This window comes from Tenrec ecaudatus, chromosome 6 (genome assembly GCF_050624435.1).
Source record: "Tenrec ecaudatus isolate mTenEca1 chromosome 6, mTenEca1.hap1, whole genome shotgun sequence".
NCBI lineage: Eukaryota > Metazoa > Chordata > Mammalia > Afrosoricida > Tenrecidae > Tenrec > Tenrec ecaudatus.
The window spans coordinates 149,492,147-149,511,700 of NC_134535.1; the positions used below are offsets into that span (position 1 = coordinate 149,492,147).

A 19,554-nucleotide genomic window follows, 5' to 3' on the forward strand; every position below is an offset into this window, starting at 1 on the left:
TGGATATTTCCCTACAGAAGTGGTATACAGAACGGATGATTCAACTAAGACGTAGTATAGCACCAATGAATCACACATCAAACCTCTAGTTCCTGAATACTTCCTCGCCCGCCCCCGCCCCCACCCCACGACCATAACCCAGTTCTAACTTACAAATCTGGCTAGATGGAAGAACATACATTGGTACAGATAAGAGCTCTCAAAACAGGGAATTCAGGAAAGATAAACTCCTCAGGAACAGTAATGGGAGTAGTGATATCATGAGGGTAGGGGGAATTGTCATAGAGGGGAAGGGGGAGAAAGGGGGAACCCATCACAAGATTGGCTATATTGCTCCTCCCCCCATGCAAAGGGGATGAATAATGGAAATGTTGGTTAAGGGAGACAAAGGACAGTGTAAGACATAAAATACCAGTAACAATATATAATTGATCAAGGATACAGGGAAGTGGGGAAAGAGCAACTTATATCAAGGACTCAAGCAGAAAATGTCTCAGAAATTATGCTGGCAACATATGTACAAATATGGTTTATACAATTGATGTATAAAATGTTATAAGAGCTGTAAGAGCCCCCCCAAAAAAATGATGGAGAAAAAATAGTTACAGTCCCAGAAACCCACAGAGATAGTTCTATCGTATTCTATAGGGTCTCTTTGAGTTGGCGTCAGCTTGACAGGAGTGAATTCTTTGAGATACATTTGGTTGTTACCAAAGATTACAAACCTCTCAATTCAATGGAAGAACATTGAACAAAGGGCAATTGTTGAGAATGGTACTTTGAGAAGACAAAGTCATTATAAAAGTGCTAGGCTGAAGGTGAAAGAAATAACAAACATTCAGGGAGACCAAGAATGGGGAGCAACTAAGAGCTGGGACATCTGGATATTTACCAGAGAAATACTTTTAAAAATCTGGAAACTTTTGCAACCACGTATCAAAACATTAGGGATTTTAGAAGTCTCTGGGGGAAAGATTGCACTTCTTTAATTAGGATTGATTTTTGTCTTAGCATGGTTCTCTAGAGAAACAAACCCAGGACACTGATGATTTTATATATAGATATATATAGAGAGAGAGATGATGATGATGAAGATAGGTGATAGATAGATAGATAGATAGATAGATAGATAGATAGATAGATAGATGATAGATATATATATATATAGATAGATTTATATAACAAGAAGGGTCAAGGAAGCAGACAGTGAAGTGACTGGCAGGAAGAACTGGGTCTACCTGCAGGCAAGATGAGCAGAGTTAGGTCACAGCCCACAGGTCAAGCTGTGACCTGATTGTCAGGCTAAACTCCACCCACACCTTCCTTGGGGAGCCATGTTGGCACACAAAAAAAAACCTATCACAATTTTGTTCTTGTTTTTAATATTCTGCTTTCTTTTCCACTGATGTCTTTCTCTGTTTACTTTGTTATTGTTAGTAGTATAGTTGTTGTTTTTAGTAGGTTTTTATATATGGTAAATCTATAGACACGGTAACAGAGCTAATGATTTCTTGGGGCCTGGCAAAGAAGGATGGAAGGCTAATTTAAATGAGTACAAGAAAGAAGAAAATGTCCTAAATCTGATTGTATTGATAATCATAAAACTCTTCTTAATATGATCAAACTTTTGATTTGTATGATATGTGAATTACATGCCAATTAAACTGTTAAAGAAAAAAATAAAAGTGCTAGGCTGGATAAGAGCTGAAAGATATTTATGAGACCTCCCTTTGGTGACTACAAATATAAACATTCAGCCAAATGGGGGTGAAAGTGCCTTCTGTGAGATATATATTTTATCTAAAATTGCTACAATGAAATGAACCGACCTGGTTGTGCTATAAGCCTCCTTGGGCCATTCTGACTTTAAAATAATGTCGGTGGAACCCGTCGTCTGCAGGCTGTGCTTGCTTAGTTTGGCTAGTAATGGGAAATGAGATTTACTTTCTGTTGGTGCTTTCAGTGAATTTTATTGATTGGAATGTGTTTCTTGTAGGTAAGGTAGGTATTGTGCCAACCTGGCCGATCAACACATGTGGAGTTAACTGAAGGCCTTGGTGAGCCTCCCATTTGGAGTTCTCGGGTCTCTTGCTTTCTGATGGTTGGACCAAGGTGCAGCTGCCTCAGCCAGTTCCCTACTTCAGTTGGCAAGGCTGACTTCCAGCGAGACCTCCCTGAGGAGAAGCCACATGGACCTACCCCGATGCAGCACTGAGTGTGGAGCAGTCGTGTGGAAACCCCTGCCAGCACTGACATGCTTACATGTTCATTGATTCGGCTTTTCTCTTGCACTCAGTGTCATAGTGTGTGTTTTGTGAGATAGAGGAGGACTTTGTGGATTGGTGTTAGACATATGGGCTAATGTTGGACTTGTGGGCTTGGGCAGCACTGGGTTGGGATGTTTTCTTGATGTGCACTTAACCTTTATATAAAACTCTCTTATACATGAGTTTCTGTGGATTTGTTTCTCTAATGTACCCAGACTAACACAGTAGGGAATTGTTTTTCCATCTGTGGTAGTTACATAATCTGTTGTCAATTTGAGACTATGGAATTTAGCCTGTCAATCACATCACAGCTTAATGACCTATTTGAAGGAGATAAAAATAGTTCACTGGATACGGGACACAGACTCACTCCCTGTGAGACATTCCTGTGGACAAAACGCATGGAGCTACGCTAGAGCCCTGGAGCTGGAGGGCCACGTGGAGACCCCTGCCAGCATTGAGATGCTTCCATTGCCACTGGATCCACAAAACTTCCCACCCACTGGCCTATGATCTTCCTACATTTGGAGTCATTGCATGTGTTTTGTGAGTCTGAAGAGAACTTTATAAATTCATATTGGACATATGGACTAATATCAGACTTATGGACTTGATCTGGACTGGGCTGGGATGTTTTCTTAATGTACAGTTGCTTTTTGATGTAAATTTATCTCTTACACACATATGAGTGAGTGTCTATGAATGTTTCTCTAGTCTTCCCAGACTAACACATCATCTAAATGTATATTCTAACCAAGCACTGCTGTCATGAATTCACTGTCTCTGCTATCATAAATTTTATGTTATATTTTACTTAGAAAGCATTGAAGAGCTTGTTTTTTACTCTATCCCCCTTGACCCATTGGTAATAACTCACTCCTGTAGCACTAACTGACTTGTTTCATAGAAACAGCACAAGTGGGACATTGGTTGCTGTCCTAGCATTCTTGTGACTATGCATCACAAACAGATGTTTACACCCATCAAACCCCAAGTGATTTCAACCAACCACACAAAACCAACTCTCAGAAGTGGATTTCCAGATCGTAGGAACGAATGTAGTTAATTCATGCTGCCGTTTTAAACTACCTAGGCTAGGGAATGAGTGACTAGCTCACATTAGTAACTAGTCCATTAAAAGTAATGTTTCTGTAACAAATGTCACAGAGCACAAAGAACATGACATGGACTGAAAATATGAACCTATGTTTAGCAAATAATCTGACCTAGGGAGAATACAACTTGCTCAATATATGACCTTTGCTGAGGGCTTTGTTAGTTCTCACACCACTTTGGCTGTATCACAAGTTGGTTGCCATTCAGGTTGGAGTGTCTCCCAGGGGAACCGGGAGTGCATAAGTGGAGGGAGTAAACCCCGGGAGGAAGCTGACATGTGCCAATGTGAAGGAGCAGCTCTACAAAGCAGCCAAGAAGGGCTTGATTCCTTCACAAACTGGTGTGATACTGAGATTCATGTGACACTGTGCAAGAACTTTTTGTGGCAGGTAATAAAGCCTTGGGAATCCTCACGTCCAAAGGACTTGCTCCCGATAGTCCGGAGGATCTCTACCATTTGATCAAGGAAATGTTTGCTGTTCAAAAGCATCTTGAGAGGATCAAAAAGCAAAAGGATGTGAAATTTCATCTGATTCTGACTGAGAACTGCATTGGCCCAATACTATCAAATGAAGAGAGTCCACCCCCCCCACCCTCAATTGGAAATATGTATCACCCACGGCCTCTGCCTTGGTTGCATAAATGGGTCTATGTATTTGAGCAATTAAACAATTGTTTAACTACAACAATAGCAAAAGTAGAACACGGTGTTTTCTCTTTCTGTTCCTGTTCCTTATTATTTCAATGCCCAAATGTCCCAACTGGAGATACATTATGACCTTGACATCAATGTAGTATTTCCACTGATAGGTAGGGCCAACGGAGAAGGTACTCACTGTTCTGACACTGCCATTGTGTGGATCTCATGCTCGTGGTGCTGTTCGGGTAAGTACTGGACTGCTAATACTAAGGTGGGGTGTTCAAACCCACCAACCACTAGGTAGTAATAAGGACGTCTAGCCTTGGAAACCCTGTAAAATGTCACTAAGAATCTCAATCAACTCGATAGCAGTGGATTAGAAGTTTTAAAAACCTTCCCCAGTACTCTTTTCCAACATTTATTTTTGTCATTTACTTAGAAATCCATTGCTGTTGTATTAGAGCTTAATTTCTGAGCCCTGGATTAGAGAAAGGCTGTGGTTTGCGGAGGGGACTCTCAGTCCATTTCCCATCTTCCTATAGCTCAGTCTCCATAGAGATTCTAGCCATTGACTGGCTAAGGAAAAAGCTTTGTCCTCAGGCAGAGTGTCCCCAAGATGGGTGCAACTCCCTGTCCAGCAGAAGGAGGCGCAATTTTGGCCCCAGGAACTTACCAGGGGGTGCTCTTGGCAGACATTAGGGTGTTAGGGTAATGTGGCTATGGGTTATACCCCAATCAAGGTGAATGGAAGACCCAGAACCAATCATGTAATTTGTAATCTGCAATAATGTAGCTATTCCCATTCATGGTCTCCTCCCACTTCTGTGGTCCTGCCTGCTGCTGTGGTGAATCCATCTGCCAGCAGTCATGATTTCATGGATTTCCTTTGTGTTCCATGGGAGGCTTGCTCAGTGGGTTTCATGTGAGGCTGCTAATTACACGGTCAAGACTTCGAAACCACTGATTGCTCTGAGGGAGAAACATGAGACTTTCTACTTCAGTAAAGATTTGCCATTCTGGAAACCCACAAGGGTAGTTCTACACTGTTCTATAGGATTACTATAGGTCAGAATTGACTCAATGGCTGCGTGTTTTTTGTGTTCCATGTCCTATTTAAGTGTCTGAATCCTTAGACACCTTTATGGTCTCATGCTGTGGCCCTGCTCATCAGATCATTTATCTTTGCCTTTTTTATAACAATTTATTTTTAATATTATTATTTTAAAAATCATTTATTGGGGGTTTGTACAGCTCTTATCACAATCCATACATCTGTCCATTGTGTCAAGCACATTTGTACATTTGCTGCTATCATCATTCTCAAAACATTTGCTTTCTACTTGAGCCCTTGGTATCAGCTCCTCATTTTTTTCTCCCTCCCCCTCCCTCCCTTCCTCGCAAACCCTTGATCATTTATAAATTATTATTATTTTTCCATGTCTTGCACTGTCTGATGTCTCCCTTTAGCCCCCTGTCTGTTGTCCATCCCCCTGGGAGAGGATGATAGGTAGATCATTGTGATCAGTTCTGCTTTTCTCCCCCAGCTTCCCCTTACCCTCCTGGTATCGCTACTCTCATTATTGGTCCTGAGGAGTTTTATCTGTCCTGGATTCCCTGTGCTTAACTGTACCCCTGTACATGCTCTGGTCTAGCCAGATTTGTATCTCTTTGCCTTTTTTAAGACTTAATAAAGGAGACTCTATAAATTACATGGGAATGTGGGGCTCTCTTTTTCCCCTAAAACAGAATCACCAGAAAAATATTCTCAAGGAGGGAGGGAGGGAAGGGGGGAGGGAGAGAGAGAGAGAGAGAGAGAGAGAGAGAGAGAGAGAGAGAGAGAGAGAGAGAGAGAGAGAAGAGGAGAGGAGAGGAGAGGAGAGGAGAGGAGAGGAGAGGAGAGGAGAGGAGAGGAGAGGAGAGAGAGAGAGATTGAGATTGAGATTTATCTTATACTGGAGAAAACGGAAGGAAACGTTTTTTATTGTAGCCTTAAGCAAAAGCGAAATATTTGGGCCCTTTCTTCTTGGTCACAATACATTCAAGCCCAGAAACTTTCTTAGTGAATTTGTCATTTCTGCCTGTCCCCGAATTCTGCTGTCATAGAGCCAGCCATTCACTTCTCATGTGACCTGGAAATCCGGTTCCATTTCTTTGGAGAGTGAATGTGCTGAAGCCGACCCCGGCTCTGTGTCTGCAGACTTGAAGTGACATTGGGTTTGTTCTGGAGAGTTGTGGGCTTTCAGACTTGTGCCTTCGCCATAGTGACGAACAAGTTAGAATGGTTGCAGAGCGTGTTCAGCATTTAAGCGTTTTGCTGTAGAAAGAGAATAAAAGAGCCAAACCCCAAGCCCTCTTCCGCTCGCAATGAATAGCGTCCCTGGCCAGGGACGTAGGGAAATAGGAGTTTTTGCATAATGGCCCTCAGTTCACAGTCCAGGTTTTGAGACACACGGATAGAAGAGAGGTATATAAATAAAGTGGGCTCCGTGCTCTGAGGAGACCTCTCTGGTTTTCCTGCAGACAGCCTCTTGAGAAAGAGCAGGGGAACGAGCCAAGAGAAGGAGGTACTCATCTAAATTCCGCTCTCTGCCATTCCGGTTGCTAGCAAGCAAAGAATGCTCCCGCGCCTCTTGGGGACCAAACCTGCTGGACAAAGCCCCGCCCCGCCCTCCAGCGTCCGCGGCCAATGGGACGCTGGCGGGCTCCGGAGCGCGGCCAATGGAAGCTGCGGGTCGCGGATTGCTGCCCTTTAAGAAGTAATAGGGGCGCTCGGGGCTGGGAGCTCAGTGACAGGGTGTGTCGCCTGCCGTCCTTCTTCGACCATGTCTCTACAGGTAACCCAAAGGGTGGGAGCCCGCGCGGGACGCGGGAGGTCCCAGGCGATGGGACCTGCCAGGGAGGAGCTCAAGGAGGGATGGGAGAGGGACCCTGTGCGACGCCCCGGGAGACACCGAAGATCCAGCGCTTCAGGTGTCACCTGCGCATCTTCCGTCCCTTCTCGGAGCGGTCCGGTCTCCCCGGACGTTGAGTCCTCGGTGACCCGGAGCCGACCCACTCCTGTCCCTTTCCAAGAGCCCTTTTACTGCAAGTACAGACCGCCCAGTGTCCTCCGTTGACGACGCGCTAGGTCCCTATGGCAGCTCCCCTGAGCCCCTGGGATTTGCCAAACTACCCGGAGCGGAGAAGTCGGCGCCCCTCTGGGGAGGGAGGCACAGGCTGGCTTGTGTCAACACGTCTTTCTTTCCTTCTTGGAGAGGAAGGTGACCCCCACCCCCACCCCACCCCACCCCGAGTCTTCACTCCCTTTCTGAAAGGCAGAGATCTGTAAAACTCCAATTTAAAAAAGACTTCTTAGGGGGAGCGGGGGGGGGGGGGGGGAAGGGGGAAAAATAAGGAGCTGATGCCCAGGGGCTTAGGTGGAGAGCAGATGTTTTGAGATTGTTGAGGGCAGTGAATGTACAGATGTGCTTTATACATTTGATGTAGGTGTGGATTGTGATGAGTTGCATGAGCCCCTAATAAAATGATTTTTTTTAAGACTTCTTCCGAATAGAAACGTTTGTAAAACCTAGCAGCTAGCATGTTACTTCTTTGTATATATTTTCCATCTGTGAGTTTGGGCTTGTGCAGACGTCTGTGCACGCTCGGACACGCGCGCCCACGCACCGGGATGTTGTGTGTATGGTTTTGTTCCTGTCCTTAAGACTATATTGTGAGCAGTTTTCACGATGAAATATTCTTCTAAACTGTGACTTTAAAGAAAAGCGTAAGATTTCATGGGATGCCTAAGTTGTTTCTTTGAGCAGTGGTTGTCTTGGGTAGGGGACATTATCAGAACGCGCCTGGATTCAAACCCCTTCTGTCTGTGACATAGTTATTTAACCTCTTTTGTCCCTCCGTTTCCTTCCCCGAAAAATCAAAGTGAGTCCTATGTAGATAAAATGAAATGCCCATTTAAGCCAGCGACTATTTTCCTGCTGCTCTCCGTGACCATCCTGTCGACTCTGACTCCTAACCACCCACATAGCTAGCGAGCATATACTAAGTGCCCGGTATAAGCGTGTTGTTGAAAATTTAGATAGCGGATTTAGGGGACATTTCCCCCTACTTATGTGTGACTTAAGTATTTCATCATGTACCTTCCCCCAAATAATAATTTAAAATTTCAGTATCAACGTTCTCTTTAAATTAAGAGATCTGAAAGGTTCCTTTAAAGACCCCCCCCCCCCAGGATGATCTCATTGAGAGGGATGCCTTTTAAATGGATGCTGCTGCAGCATTTCCTGCTTATCGGCCTGAAGTGCAATGTGTATGCACAGAGGTTACAATGGCTTAACCTCATGCTGCACTTTACACTAAAATAAAAAAAGACTCTTCATAGTTATTTAGGTTGAAAATTACTCACAGTTAGGATATAAGAGACGAGGGACCCCATAGGAAAGCAATCTATGCCAGGGAGTATCAACAACAAGCATTGCATGATGTTTGTTAACGATCTGTTTGAGTGTTTGGAGCAGTGGAGGAAATAACTTTTCAACATGGCAATAGCCAGTTACAGACTGACTTGTATTTAAACACTTTCCTCTTTACAACTTAAGTGGTTCTTGTAGGTATTGTGTTGGTACTTAGACTTCTGGTTCATCAAACTGCTCCCAGTGACTCACTTAGTAAGAGTGGGACCAATACTCACTGCCATCAGGCCAATTTAAACTCATGAGTGGATAGGACGGGGTTGAATTGCCCCTGTGGATTTCCAAGCCTGTAATCTTCAGGGGAGTAGGAAGCCTCGTCTTTGTCATTTCCATTGTTTGCAGGCCCACATGTAGCACATCCTGCCATCAGAGCTGTTTCGTAAGAAAAGATGATTAATCAATGCTAATTATTTTTCTCTTGCTACTTTAATAAGTGCTATTGACAGACTCTCACAGAGGTAGTAATACAGTTGGAATTTCTAGTGCCCCTGTAACCTCGGAACTGTATTTTAGAAGAACAAAATGTTTATCTCTTCAGCAAATCTTTGAGGAGAGTTACTAGTCATCTAACCTATGCATATTTATTTCCCAGATAAGGAAGCTGAGAGAGAGACTGCTCCTTCGGAAAAGGCATCTTTTGGGTGTCTAGGGTATCCATGATTTTAACATGGCAACACAACATCTTTTCCCCCTACGCACATGTTTGGGTGGTCTAAGAACAGCTCGGTTGCTTAAATTTGAGAGATGTTCTCTACTTCAGTTTCTCAATGGGGAAGAATTGCTCAGAGACCTTGTCAGTCCTGCGCTCTTCAGCTGTTGGCAGTAAAGTTAGATTTACTTCTGAGCCAGCCTCACCTATGGTAAAATTATCAAGAAAGTGTGCACAGAAGCCAGTTGTTATGGGTTGAATTGTGTCTCCCTTGGGTCACTTTTATGCTAGTGTTTCTCATCCCATTTGGGAATGGGTTCTTTGCTATGCTAAGGAGGCAGCATGAATATAGTGGATGCTGCTGAGTCAACCTCTTCTGAAGTAGAACAGAGATTCAAGAGCAGAGATGGGGGTGGGCACATGCCAAGCCACCACATGAAGCTCTCCCAGGAACAGAAGCTCAAGGAAATAAGGACCTGCCTCCAGAGCAGACAGACAGAACGCCTTCCAGTAGAGTAAACCCCAACCAAATGCACGGCCATCGAGTTGGGACTCCCTGAATTTAGACTTCTAGCCTCCCAAAGGGTGAGAGTCAATTTCTGTTTGTTAAAGCCCCTTACTTGTGGTATTTCTGTTTGGGCAGGAGTTGATAACAGACTCCCCACTATTAGGTGGTGAAGGCTCCAGTCTTCTCCAGAGGGGGAGGAGGACCCAATGTGTATGTCCTTGGTTACTGCTACTAGAGGTGGGACCAAGGAGTGGCCTGGGGAGTCATGAACTGAGGAGGAGCATTCAGGCAGGTTGTTTTGAAGAATCCCAAGCGCACTGGAGAGGGAAGGGTGAAGCAGCCTAAGTGCAGCTCCTCAGCAGCATAGGAATACCACTACCTGTGATTTCTTTTGCTCATAACATAGCATAAGTAGTTGTACAGGTCAGAGCTGCCTCTCGCCTATTATTACTCTTGGCCTAGGCAAACTATTAAGTGATTGGCTGCTAACCAAATGGTTGGAGAGTCAAGTTCATCCAAAGGTGCTCTGCTAGCAAGGCCTGACAGTCTATTGCAAAAAAATTAGCCATTGAAATTGTTATTGGGAACAATTCTACTCTGACACATATGGGGTCCCACCATGAGTCAGAATCAACAGCAACTGGTGTATACATGAGGGGGGTACCCCCTGAAAACCTGAGATTTCTCTGGGTGGAGTGGAGTTTTGGTAGCATGCATATTTCCTTCCTAGGCGAGCAGTAAGCAAGTCACTGAGATAGTACATTCAGTGGCGTCCCCTGGGAAGGTTCTCTCTGGTCACAGTGAACTTTTTCATAAAAGCAGTTTCACTCGAACCTTGTATTTTGTGATGGCCAATTTAAGAGAACAGCCTGCGGCTATAAAATTTCACTTCCTGCGCAGGGGCAAAATGCTGCAGAAACTGTTGTGATGTTGAACACAGCTTACAAGGACAGCACTATGAGGAAATACTTAAGTGTAAAAGTGGTTTTCTCATTTTGATAAAAGGTGAAGCGTCGATTGATGACAAACCTCATTCTGGACATCCGGTCAACTTCCCCAACAGATGAAAATGTTGACTCGTGCATTTGGAGTTCGATCCTCTAGGTCAGAGTATTAAGAAGCTCTCTATTATGAAGTTCTGAAAAGATAACATAAGAGTGTGTGACAAAAAAGGCCCGATGTGTGGTAGATGGGGGGCTGGTTTTGCCAACACGACAATGCACCTGCTCATGCAGCCATCTCAGTGCACCAGTGTTTGGAAAAAACAGCATGCGTCAATTGCCCCACACACCTTACTCTCCTGACCTCACTCCGTGTGACTTCTTTTTGTTTCTGTGAATGAAGTGGGACCAGAAAGGATAGCAATTTGATGACATAGAAGAGGTGAAAAAAATGAGGGAGGTGCTGTCAGCCTGTTTGAAAACTGTTTCCAAGAATGGAATTGCAGATTTAACAAATGTATTAAGTGTAATAGAGAATACCTTGAAGGTGATAAGGTTGTTTTGTAAAAAAAAATTTAAATACATAGCTTTGAAAAAAAATTCCAGTTTTTGGAGGGTACCCTCTTTTGTATATGCATATGAACACATGTATGTCGTACATATATACATGTTCACGTATTAATTCACTCGGCAAGTACAAACCAGAACCCAGCCTAAGCTAGTACCACCTGTTAGACCTCTGTACATGTCTCTGGTGGCACTGTGGTGAAAGCACAGCTAACAAAAAGTCTGCCGTTTGAACCCACTACGAACATGGCAGCATTCTTCCTTAAAAATGTGCAGTCTTGGAAACCTTCTGGGGCCCCTGTGAGTTGGCATCTGCTCCAAGACAATGCCTTAGCCTCTGTGGGGGCACTGCTGCTGCGACAAAGGCGATATGGAGCTAGGGTGGAACAAACAATCCCACCTCCGTCTTTCTGCTGAACATCCCCTCGTACATGCTGCCCAAGCTCCCTGCACCACCTTTACCTACTCTGTCTTTGAGCTAACACTTGCTGGTCCCCAAGCTCTGTGTTAAAATAAAAGTAAGGCATTTATTGAAGGTAAGCAATTTGCGAAATTCCCAAGTACAGAAAATGAGGAGTTCTTTTATATAGAAGTTTAGGGAAACAGTACATTCTTCCTGTATTGGTAACTGTAATTTACACATCAGGTAGTATATCGATGTCCTGTAAGTAAGCTTTTTCAAAATAATGGTTTTCCAAGGACGGGGCAGCTTGTGTAAATACATCCTTTCTGAGAGTCCCACAGTTCTCTTCATTCCTCTCTGGTTGCCTGTGAGTCGGTGCACATTAACTGATGACTGTGAACTCAGCTTGAACGGTTCTTTGCTGTTGTTAACAAAATTGTGTTTGTCTTGCGCCTGGGCAGAGTGTGCTTTCACAATCTCCAGCACCCCCTCCCTCCTCAGGGTGGGATTGTTCCACACTGGCCCCTACTCCTGTCCTGCAGTTCTACCTTCTCCTCTGACTCGCAGAGCACTTGGCCCCTCCTCCCTTCGGGCAAGTGTCATGGGCATGCTCTGGGCCTGCTCATCTCCAGCTAGACCCAGCTCCTGTAGAGCAACTGCCCGATTCAGCTCTGGCTGCCTAGCAAAGGCCTGACACCTCAGGGCGGTTCAATAAGCTGATGAAATAGTAAAGTCCATGTGATGTATTCTGGGGCACAGAGTCGGCAGAACCCAGACCAAGGGTATTTATATAGCTTCCTAATCATATCCAATCCTGACAGCACCACCACCCCCCCCACCCCCGGGACTGGTCTTGTCCTCTTTTGACTGAAACTTAGTCCAAGAGCACTATTACTTGCACTAAGTCCCACAGCAGTGGGTCTCCAAGCTGGCATTCTGGTCCTAGCATCCTGAGGGCAGGCCACTGTGCTTTCTGACACTGCACGTCTCCATCAGGAAACCTTCCGAGAGTGAGGTCCATCTGCACAGGCCCGTAGAGCAGGGGTTTTCCACCAGCATAGGAAGAAGCATTCGGACCCGAGAGGGTATGTGTGTCCAGGAGCCAGCCTCTTCTGTGGCGAGGGTCCAAGGCTTGCTTTCATTAGATTGCCACATGGTCCCATACCCCCCAAATGTAAAGAGCAATGTTCCAGGAACTTTTGGTGGGGACCTAGCATGGTTGTCGAAAAGCCTTAGACTTCAAATCGAGCCTTGGCTTACCCAAACGAACTGAGTTTACTGAGTTGCAAGCAGCAAACCTGAGCTGCCTGAGAGACCTGAACGGGGAGAGTCTGAGGCATCTCTCTTAATAGCCATGCTCTGTCTTACTCTTAGGAAGCCCTGAGCACAAAGGAGTAGTTGGTTGTTGTTATTGTGAAATGTATAAATGCGCCTAATAGAAAATTTGGAAAGCCTGGAAAGTATTCTGAAATCAGAAGACTGACCAATAACCAAAAGCAACTACTATCTGCCCATTTTAGTCTATACATTTTCAGTCTTCTCTTTTTTTCTACACCTGCCAAAGCTGGGCATGTAAAAGCAATTCTGTAATCTTTGTTAGATCACCAAGCAAAAGAGAGTGTTTTTAATGTCTTGCTTCAGAGGAAATTGTTTCCTCCTAAAATGAGGTTTGGTTTGGTTTTTGACCAGACTCTTATAATAATAATCATCATAATCATCACTACTAATGCTAACCTCTCGAGTATTTACCATATCCTAGGTGCTGTTTTGGGTGTTTTTCATGTGTTGACTCTATACAGAGGTATTGATATTGTCCCATATTTCAGGTGAAAAGATAGAGCAGAGAAGATAAGTCTCTTGCTCCAAGTGACCCAGCTCTGGAGGGCAGGGGGAGCCAACACAGGGTTCCACAGGCTCCAGCACCCGCGTTCCTCCTCATGATGTTATACAGGAAGTAGCTGACACTTCCTAGAAAGACTTTGGGATTCAAGACAAGGGGCTCACCTTTGTCACATGGGCCAAGGCTCTCAGAGCCCGGTAGGGCTTGTTGATGGGGCTGAGACATTTTCAAGGTGACTTAGGGAGGCAGCCCAGGTCTCCGATTTCCATGTTTGGTTATTTTTATTCACCACAAAGTAACTGTTCTAGTTGGGTCACTGTACCGTTTGGGGGCTGGATAGAAATTTCATCTAGCAACTCTGCTGAGGTCACCAGAGTTCTGAAGTTACACTGGGGCTATCCACTTTCTCTGCGAGGTGTCTGGGTCTTTGGATCCAAAGGGCTTCTGATAATCAAGAAGGAAATAGAAGCAGGTGAGGGTAGAATGCTTCATTTAGCACCCCCCCCCCCTCCTCTGATACCTAGTATTTTTTTTTGACAATTCCTGTTTATCTGCAGTGTAGATGAGTAACACCAAGTGAACTTCAGTTTATTTTAAAAAGTAAAAGACTAGAAACATTCTAACAAGGAACATGATCACACAGCCTCTTTGTACAGCAGAACTGAAGAGATTAACAGGGAGAGGGAGCCGGGGCCTAGAGGGCTTTGGTTACATAGGAAGCCAAGCTGGGTGGCTTCCTTGTGTAGAATATCCCTTTGTTCTCTTTTGAATAAACACCTATGGGGTTTTCAGTGTTAAGGACTTTTAGTTCCCTGTATTTTGTCTACAGATCAGGTAGGGACCACGGCTGAGACATAGATTGTGAACCGGATGAACCTGAGGACCACGGAGGAGCATGGGTCACAGTTTCCCCCAATGTCAGAATCGGGGCAGACTCAGTATATTTGCATACAGGGACAGTGCTGGAGATTTTTTTTCCTCCACTCAGGACATGTTTTTGCAAACCATGGCCCGGAACTTGGCACCATTACGTTCCATCCCCACGTGTGAAGGGCAGCCACCGGCAACATTTGCACCTGGAATGTCCAGGAAGCCAGCTGTCTAGAAACCTATTGTGTCTGGATATTAGTGGAAATCAGATTTGTAATGTTTGGTTTTAGTGTTTAAAGGAGTCTGAGCCCTGGTGGTGTGGTGGGTTTCCCATTAGATCGCTTACCATAAGGTCAATGGTTCAAACCCAACAGATGCACTGCAAGAAAAAAAAAGAGGTTTTTCTACTCCTGTAAAAACTTTCAAGCATAAGCAAATGTGGCAAAGAAAGCTGATGGTGCCCGGCTATCAAAAGAGATCATGTCTGGGGTCTTAAAGGCTTGAAAGTGAACAAGCGGCCATCTTGCTCAGAAGCAACAAAGCCCACGTGGAAGAAGCACACCAGCCTGTGCGATCACAAGGTGTCGAAGGGATCAGGTATAAGGCATCATCAGGAAAAAAAAAATCTTACCATAGTGATTGAAGGGGGAAGTGCAGAGTGGAGACCCAAAGCCCATTTGTCGGCCGCTGGAGATCCCCTTGCAGAGGGGTCTAGGGGAGGAGATGAGTCAGTCAGGGTGCGATGTAGCACCGATGAAGAATACAGCTTTTCTCTAGTTCCTAAATGCTTCCTCCCCGCCAACTACCATGATCCGAATTCTACCTTGCAAGTCTGGATAGAGCAGAGGATGTACACTGGTGGAGATAGGAGCTGGAGACACTGGGAATCCAGGGTAGATGATCCCTTCAGGATCAGCAGTGTGAGGGGCGATACTGGGAGGGTAGAGGGTGAGTGGGTTGGAAAGAGGGAACCGATTACAAGTATCTACATGTGGCCTCCTCCCTGGGGGATGGACAACAGAAAAGGGGGTGAAGGGAGATGTCGGACAGGGCAAGATATGACAAAATAATAATTTATAAATTCTCAAGGGTTCATGAGAGAGGGCAGAGTAGGGAGGGAGGGGGAAAAAAGAGGACCTGATGCAGAGGGCTTAAGTGGAGAGCAAATGCTTTGAGAATGATGAGGGCAAAGAATGTACAGATGTGCTTTACACAATTGATGTATGTATGGATTGTGATAAGAGTTGTATGAATCCCTAATAAAATGTTAAAAACAAAAACTTTCAAGCTTGTAAAACCACAGGGGCAATTCTAGTGGGTCCTACAAGGTTGCTCTAGGGTGGGGCTGAGTCCGTGGCAGTTGAGTTATGAGTTTTTATATACACGAGCCATTTAATCAGAAATAGTTACCCTCAGAAATTAGTCACCTAGTTATGTTTGAGTCAGTTCTGACCCCTGGAAACCCATGTCTGTCAGAATAGACCTGTGCCCAATGGGGTGTTCAGTGGCTGATCTTTTGGAAGTATGCAGATTGTCAGGCTTCTCTACAGGAGCACCCCTGAATGGCCTTTGCACTCCAACCTCTTGCTCAGCAGCCATTATCTGTGTGTTCACAGTTAGACTGCTGTGGAAGAATGCCGCCAGGTTATACTATCGGGGCCAAGGACATGAATTGGTAGCAGAACTGCATTTAGTAAAATGAAGATTTGGGAAGAAAAGCAAAGAAGTGCCCTTGAGTGTGACCAAGAAAGTGACTTTGATCCAAATCCTACCTTGCAAGTCTGGCTAGACCAGAGGATGTACCCTGGTGCAGATGGGAACTGGAAACACAGGGAATCCAGGGCGGATGATCCCCTCAGGACCAGTGGTGTGAGTGGCAATACTGGCAGGGTATAGGGAGGGTGGGTTGATAAGGGGGAACCGATTTCAAGGATCTACATATAACCCTCTCCTTGGGGGACAGGAAACAGAAAAGTAGGTGAAGAGAGATGTGGAACAGAGCAAGATATGACAAAATAATAATTTATAGATTATCAAGGGTTCGTGAGAGAGGGGGGAATAAAGAGGGAGGGAGAAAAAAGGAGGACCTGATGCCAAGGGCTTGGGTGGCGAGCAAATGTTTGAGAATGATGAGGGCAATGAATGTACAAATGTGCTTTACACAACTGATGTATGTATGGATTGTGATAAGAGTTGTATGAGCCCCTAATAAAATTATTTTTTTTTTCAAAAGAAAGTAACTTTGAGTGGGATGCCTTTTTGAAAATAAAAACACATGTACCATATGGCTTTCTGTATTTTGCCTGTTAATCAGGTAAGAACACAGAGGGGCATCCCCACGCTAAAATAAATGGGGAGCTTTGGCAGCACCAGAGCATAGGAGCCAACCCATTCTATTAGAAACTTTTCTCCTCTCTCCTCGCTACTTAATGGTGAACACCCGGATGAGGACAGCAAAGGGAGTGACTACACGATGTGTCTCTTTTATGGACCTGTTGGTTTTCCTTCCTCCTGCTTTAGGCTGATTTTGATAGAGTCGCAGGAGACGTGAGGAAACTGAAGGCCAAGCCCAATGACGAAGAACTGAAAGAAATCTATGGGCTCTACAAGCAGTCTGTGGTTGGAGACATTAACATTGGTATGACATCAGCATTTAAAAACCTTGTCCCCCAGGAGGGAAGTGTAAGGAAATAGAGGAAAGGAGTAGGAGGCAAAGGGCATACAGAGAAGCCTAAATACAGACATGTGCATATGTAAATATATTTCTGATTATGGGGGAAATAGACCTATGTGCATATATTTATAGGTCCAGTAGTATGGTAGCAGGTGGACATTGGGCCTCCTCGCGTGCACTCCCTCAATACAAGAGCACCTTGCTCAGCTAAATGGTCATTCCATGATACCCACCTTCCGAACATGATTGCTGAAGACAGACATGTGCATAAGCAAACGTGGTGAAGAAAGCTGATGGTGCCCGGCTATCAAAAAGATATAGCGTCTGGGGTCTTAAAGCCTTGAAGGCAAACAAACGGCCATCCAGCTCACAAGCAACAAAGCCCACAGAGAAGAAGCACATAAGCCTAAGTGAACACGAGGTGTTGAAGAGATCAGGTAGCAGACACCAAAGAACATAAACCATCATTGTGTGATCACCTTCCCCACATAAATGCTGAAGACAAATGTTGCATAAGTAAGTGTGGTGAAGAAGGCTGATGGTGCCCGGCTATTGAGAGATATAGCATCTGGGGACTTAAAGGTTTGAAAGTAAATAAGCAGTCATTTAGCCCAGAAGCAACAAAGCCCACATGGAAGCAGCACACCAACATGTGTGATCATGAAGGACCGAGGGGACCAGGTTTCAAGCAACAAAGGCAGGGGTGGGAGGAATCATAGCATCGTGAATGAGAGGAGTGCATGATGGGGACCCAATGCCCATCTGTAGACAACTGGACATCCATTTCAGAGGGGTTATGGGGAGGAGATGAGTCACTCAGGGTTCAATGTAGCAACAATGAAACTCAAAACCTTCCTCTAGTTCTTGAACGCTTCCTCCCCCCAATTATCATGATCCCAATTCTACCTTGCGGACCTGGGTAGACCAGAGGATGTACAGCGGTACAGATGGGAACTAGAAACACAGGGAATCCAGGACAGATGAACCCCTCAGGACCAGTGGTGAGAGTGGCAACACCGGGAGGGAAGGGGGTAGAAAGGGGGAACCAATCTCGGGGATCTACATATAACCTCCTCTCTGGGGGATGGGCAACAGGAAAGTGGGTGAAGGGAGACGCTGGGCAGTGTAAGATAGGATAAAATAATTATTTTAAATATTTAGGGTTCATGAGGGTGGGGGGAGCAGGGAGGAAGGGGGAGGGAAAAAAGAAAAATGAGTTGATTCCAGGAACCCAAGCGGAAGGCGAATTTTGAGAATAATGAGGGCAACAAATGTATAAGGGTGCTTTACACAATTGATGTGTGTGTGGATTGTGATAAGAGTTGTTTGAGCCCCAATAAAATGATTTCTTTAAAAAAAAAACACCTTGTCCCCTTTGCTCTGTGCACAGTGCTGATGGGCGCAGACGGTCAGACGTACATTTGAAATGCTCTCTTCCTTCTTTCTGCAGAATGTCCGGGACCGTTAGATTTAAAGGGCCAGGCGAAATGGCAAGCCTGGAGCACCCACAAAGGTTGTGAATTCTTAAACAAGTTAAAATAAATTTAATTCATTTCCCAGATACACCTACACCCGTAAGAGCATCTCTCTTTCTCTTTCCAGGGTTGTCAAAGGAAGATGCTATGGGGGCCTACATCTCTAAAGCCAGAGAACTGATCGAGAAATATGGAATCTAAAATTCAGCAGAGGCAAACTTCTCCGTGGAAGCCTTCATAGTGGTATCAGGGCCTGACACAGAGAGAAGAAATGAACTGTTAACTTTACATGCAGCCCTGTATGGTTTTGTTTTTATTTCCTTTTTTTTTTGCTAATTAACATGACTTGCAATGCTGAATTAAAAGGATGCTGAGATGACATTTAATTACAAGTCAAACATGCATCAATTAGGTGCTCTGTCGAGTTTTTAAACAATGGTCGCTCTGGTAGTATGTGCACCAAAGCATCGTCTGCTCTTTTGGCTCATCTCTTTCTCTCGAATGAGATAGCATTACTGGTCCAATAAAAACAGAACCAATAACCTGTTAAACCTCGTACACCTTGTCTTTCTGGGGTCCACACTGAATGAGAGAGCGGCTTTGGAGTCACAGACATTTCTAGTGATTTATTCTTATTCTGTGATTTACATACTAGGGGACCTAACCTGACTCCCAGCACCGTCTGTAGAATCTCTCTCTCTCTCCCTCTCTCAATGCCATTTCATTGACCCTGACCCCTAGCAGCCCTGAAGGATAGAGTTGAACTGCCCTTGTGGGTTTCCAAAGGTGTAACTCTCTCCTGGGGCAGAAGCCTCAGCTTCTTCCTCCAGAGTGACTTGTGGATTCAAACTCCTCACGTTGGGGTGGTTAGCAGCCCAATGCCTAACCCACTAGGCCACCAAGGTTCCTTATTGGTAGAACAGGGAACATCATATCTGTCTCATAAGTGGCTGGGGAAATTGGATAAAATCATAGCCATCCTATCCTCATTTCAAAGCAGATATGGAAAGAAAGAAAAAAGTCATAAGACCAAATTAGCACAAAGTGTTAAAAACAAAACCGGAAACTGATGTGTCTATAGCTCATCAAAGAAAAGTAAAAAGGCATCCTGGTAATATCTATTATTTTTCTA

The 19,554-nt window shown here is 44.7% G+C and overlaps 1 protein-coding gene across 2 annotated transcripts in view; it reads left to right on the forward strand.

Annotated features, from left to right (window-relative positions):
• The window catches only part of ACBD7 (acyl-CoA binding domain containing 7), a 38,102-nt gene extending 19,386 nt beyond the window's left edge, over positions 1 to 18,716 (forward strand). The window contains exons 1-4 of one of the 2 annotated variants that reach the window (XM_075552337.1): positions 6,736 to 6,857; positions 16,794 to 16,911; positions 18,398 to 18,460; positions 18,550 to 18,716. In XM_075552337.1, coding sequence (XP_075408452.1) covers positions 6,846 to 6,857; positions 16,794 to 16,911; positions 18,398 to 18,460; positions 18,550 to 18,623 — 267 coding nt within the window. In that variant the 5' untranslated portion in view covers positions 6,736 to 6,845 and the 3' untranslated portion in view covers positions 18,624 to 18,716. Of the gene's footprint in view, positions 1 to 6,735; positions 6,858 to 16,793; positions 16,912 to 18,397; positions 18,461 to 18,549 lie in introns of those variants that run through there. The other variant, XM_075552336.1, reaches the window with a different exon arrangement.
• The last annotated feature ends 838 nt before the right edge of the window (positions 18,717 to 19,554 follow it).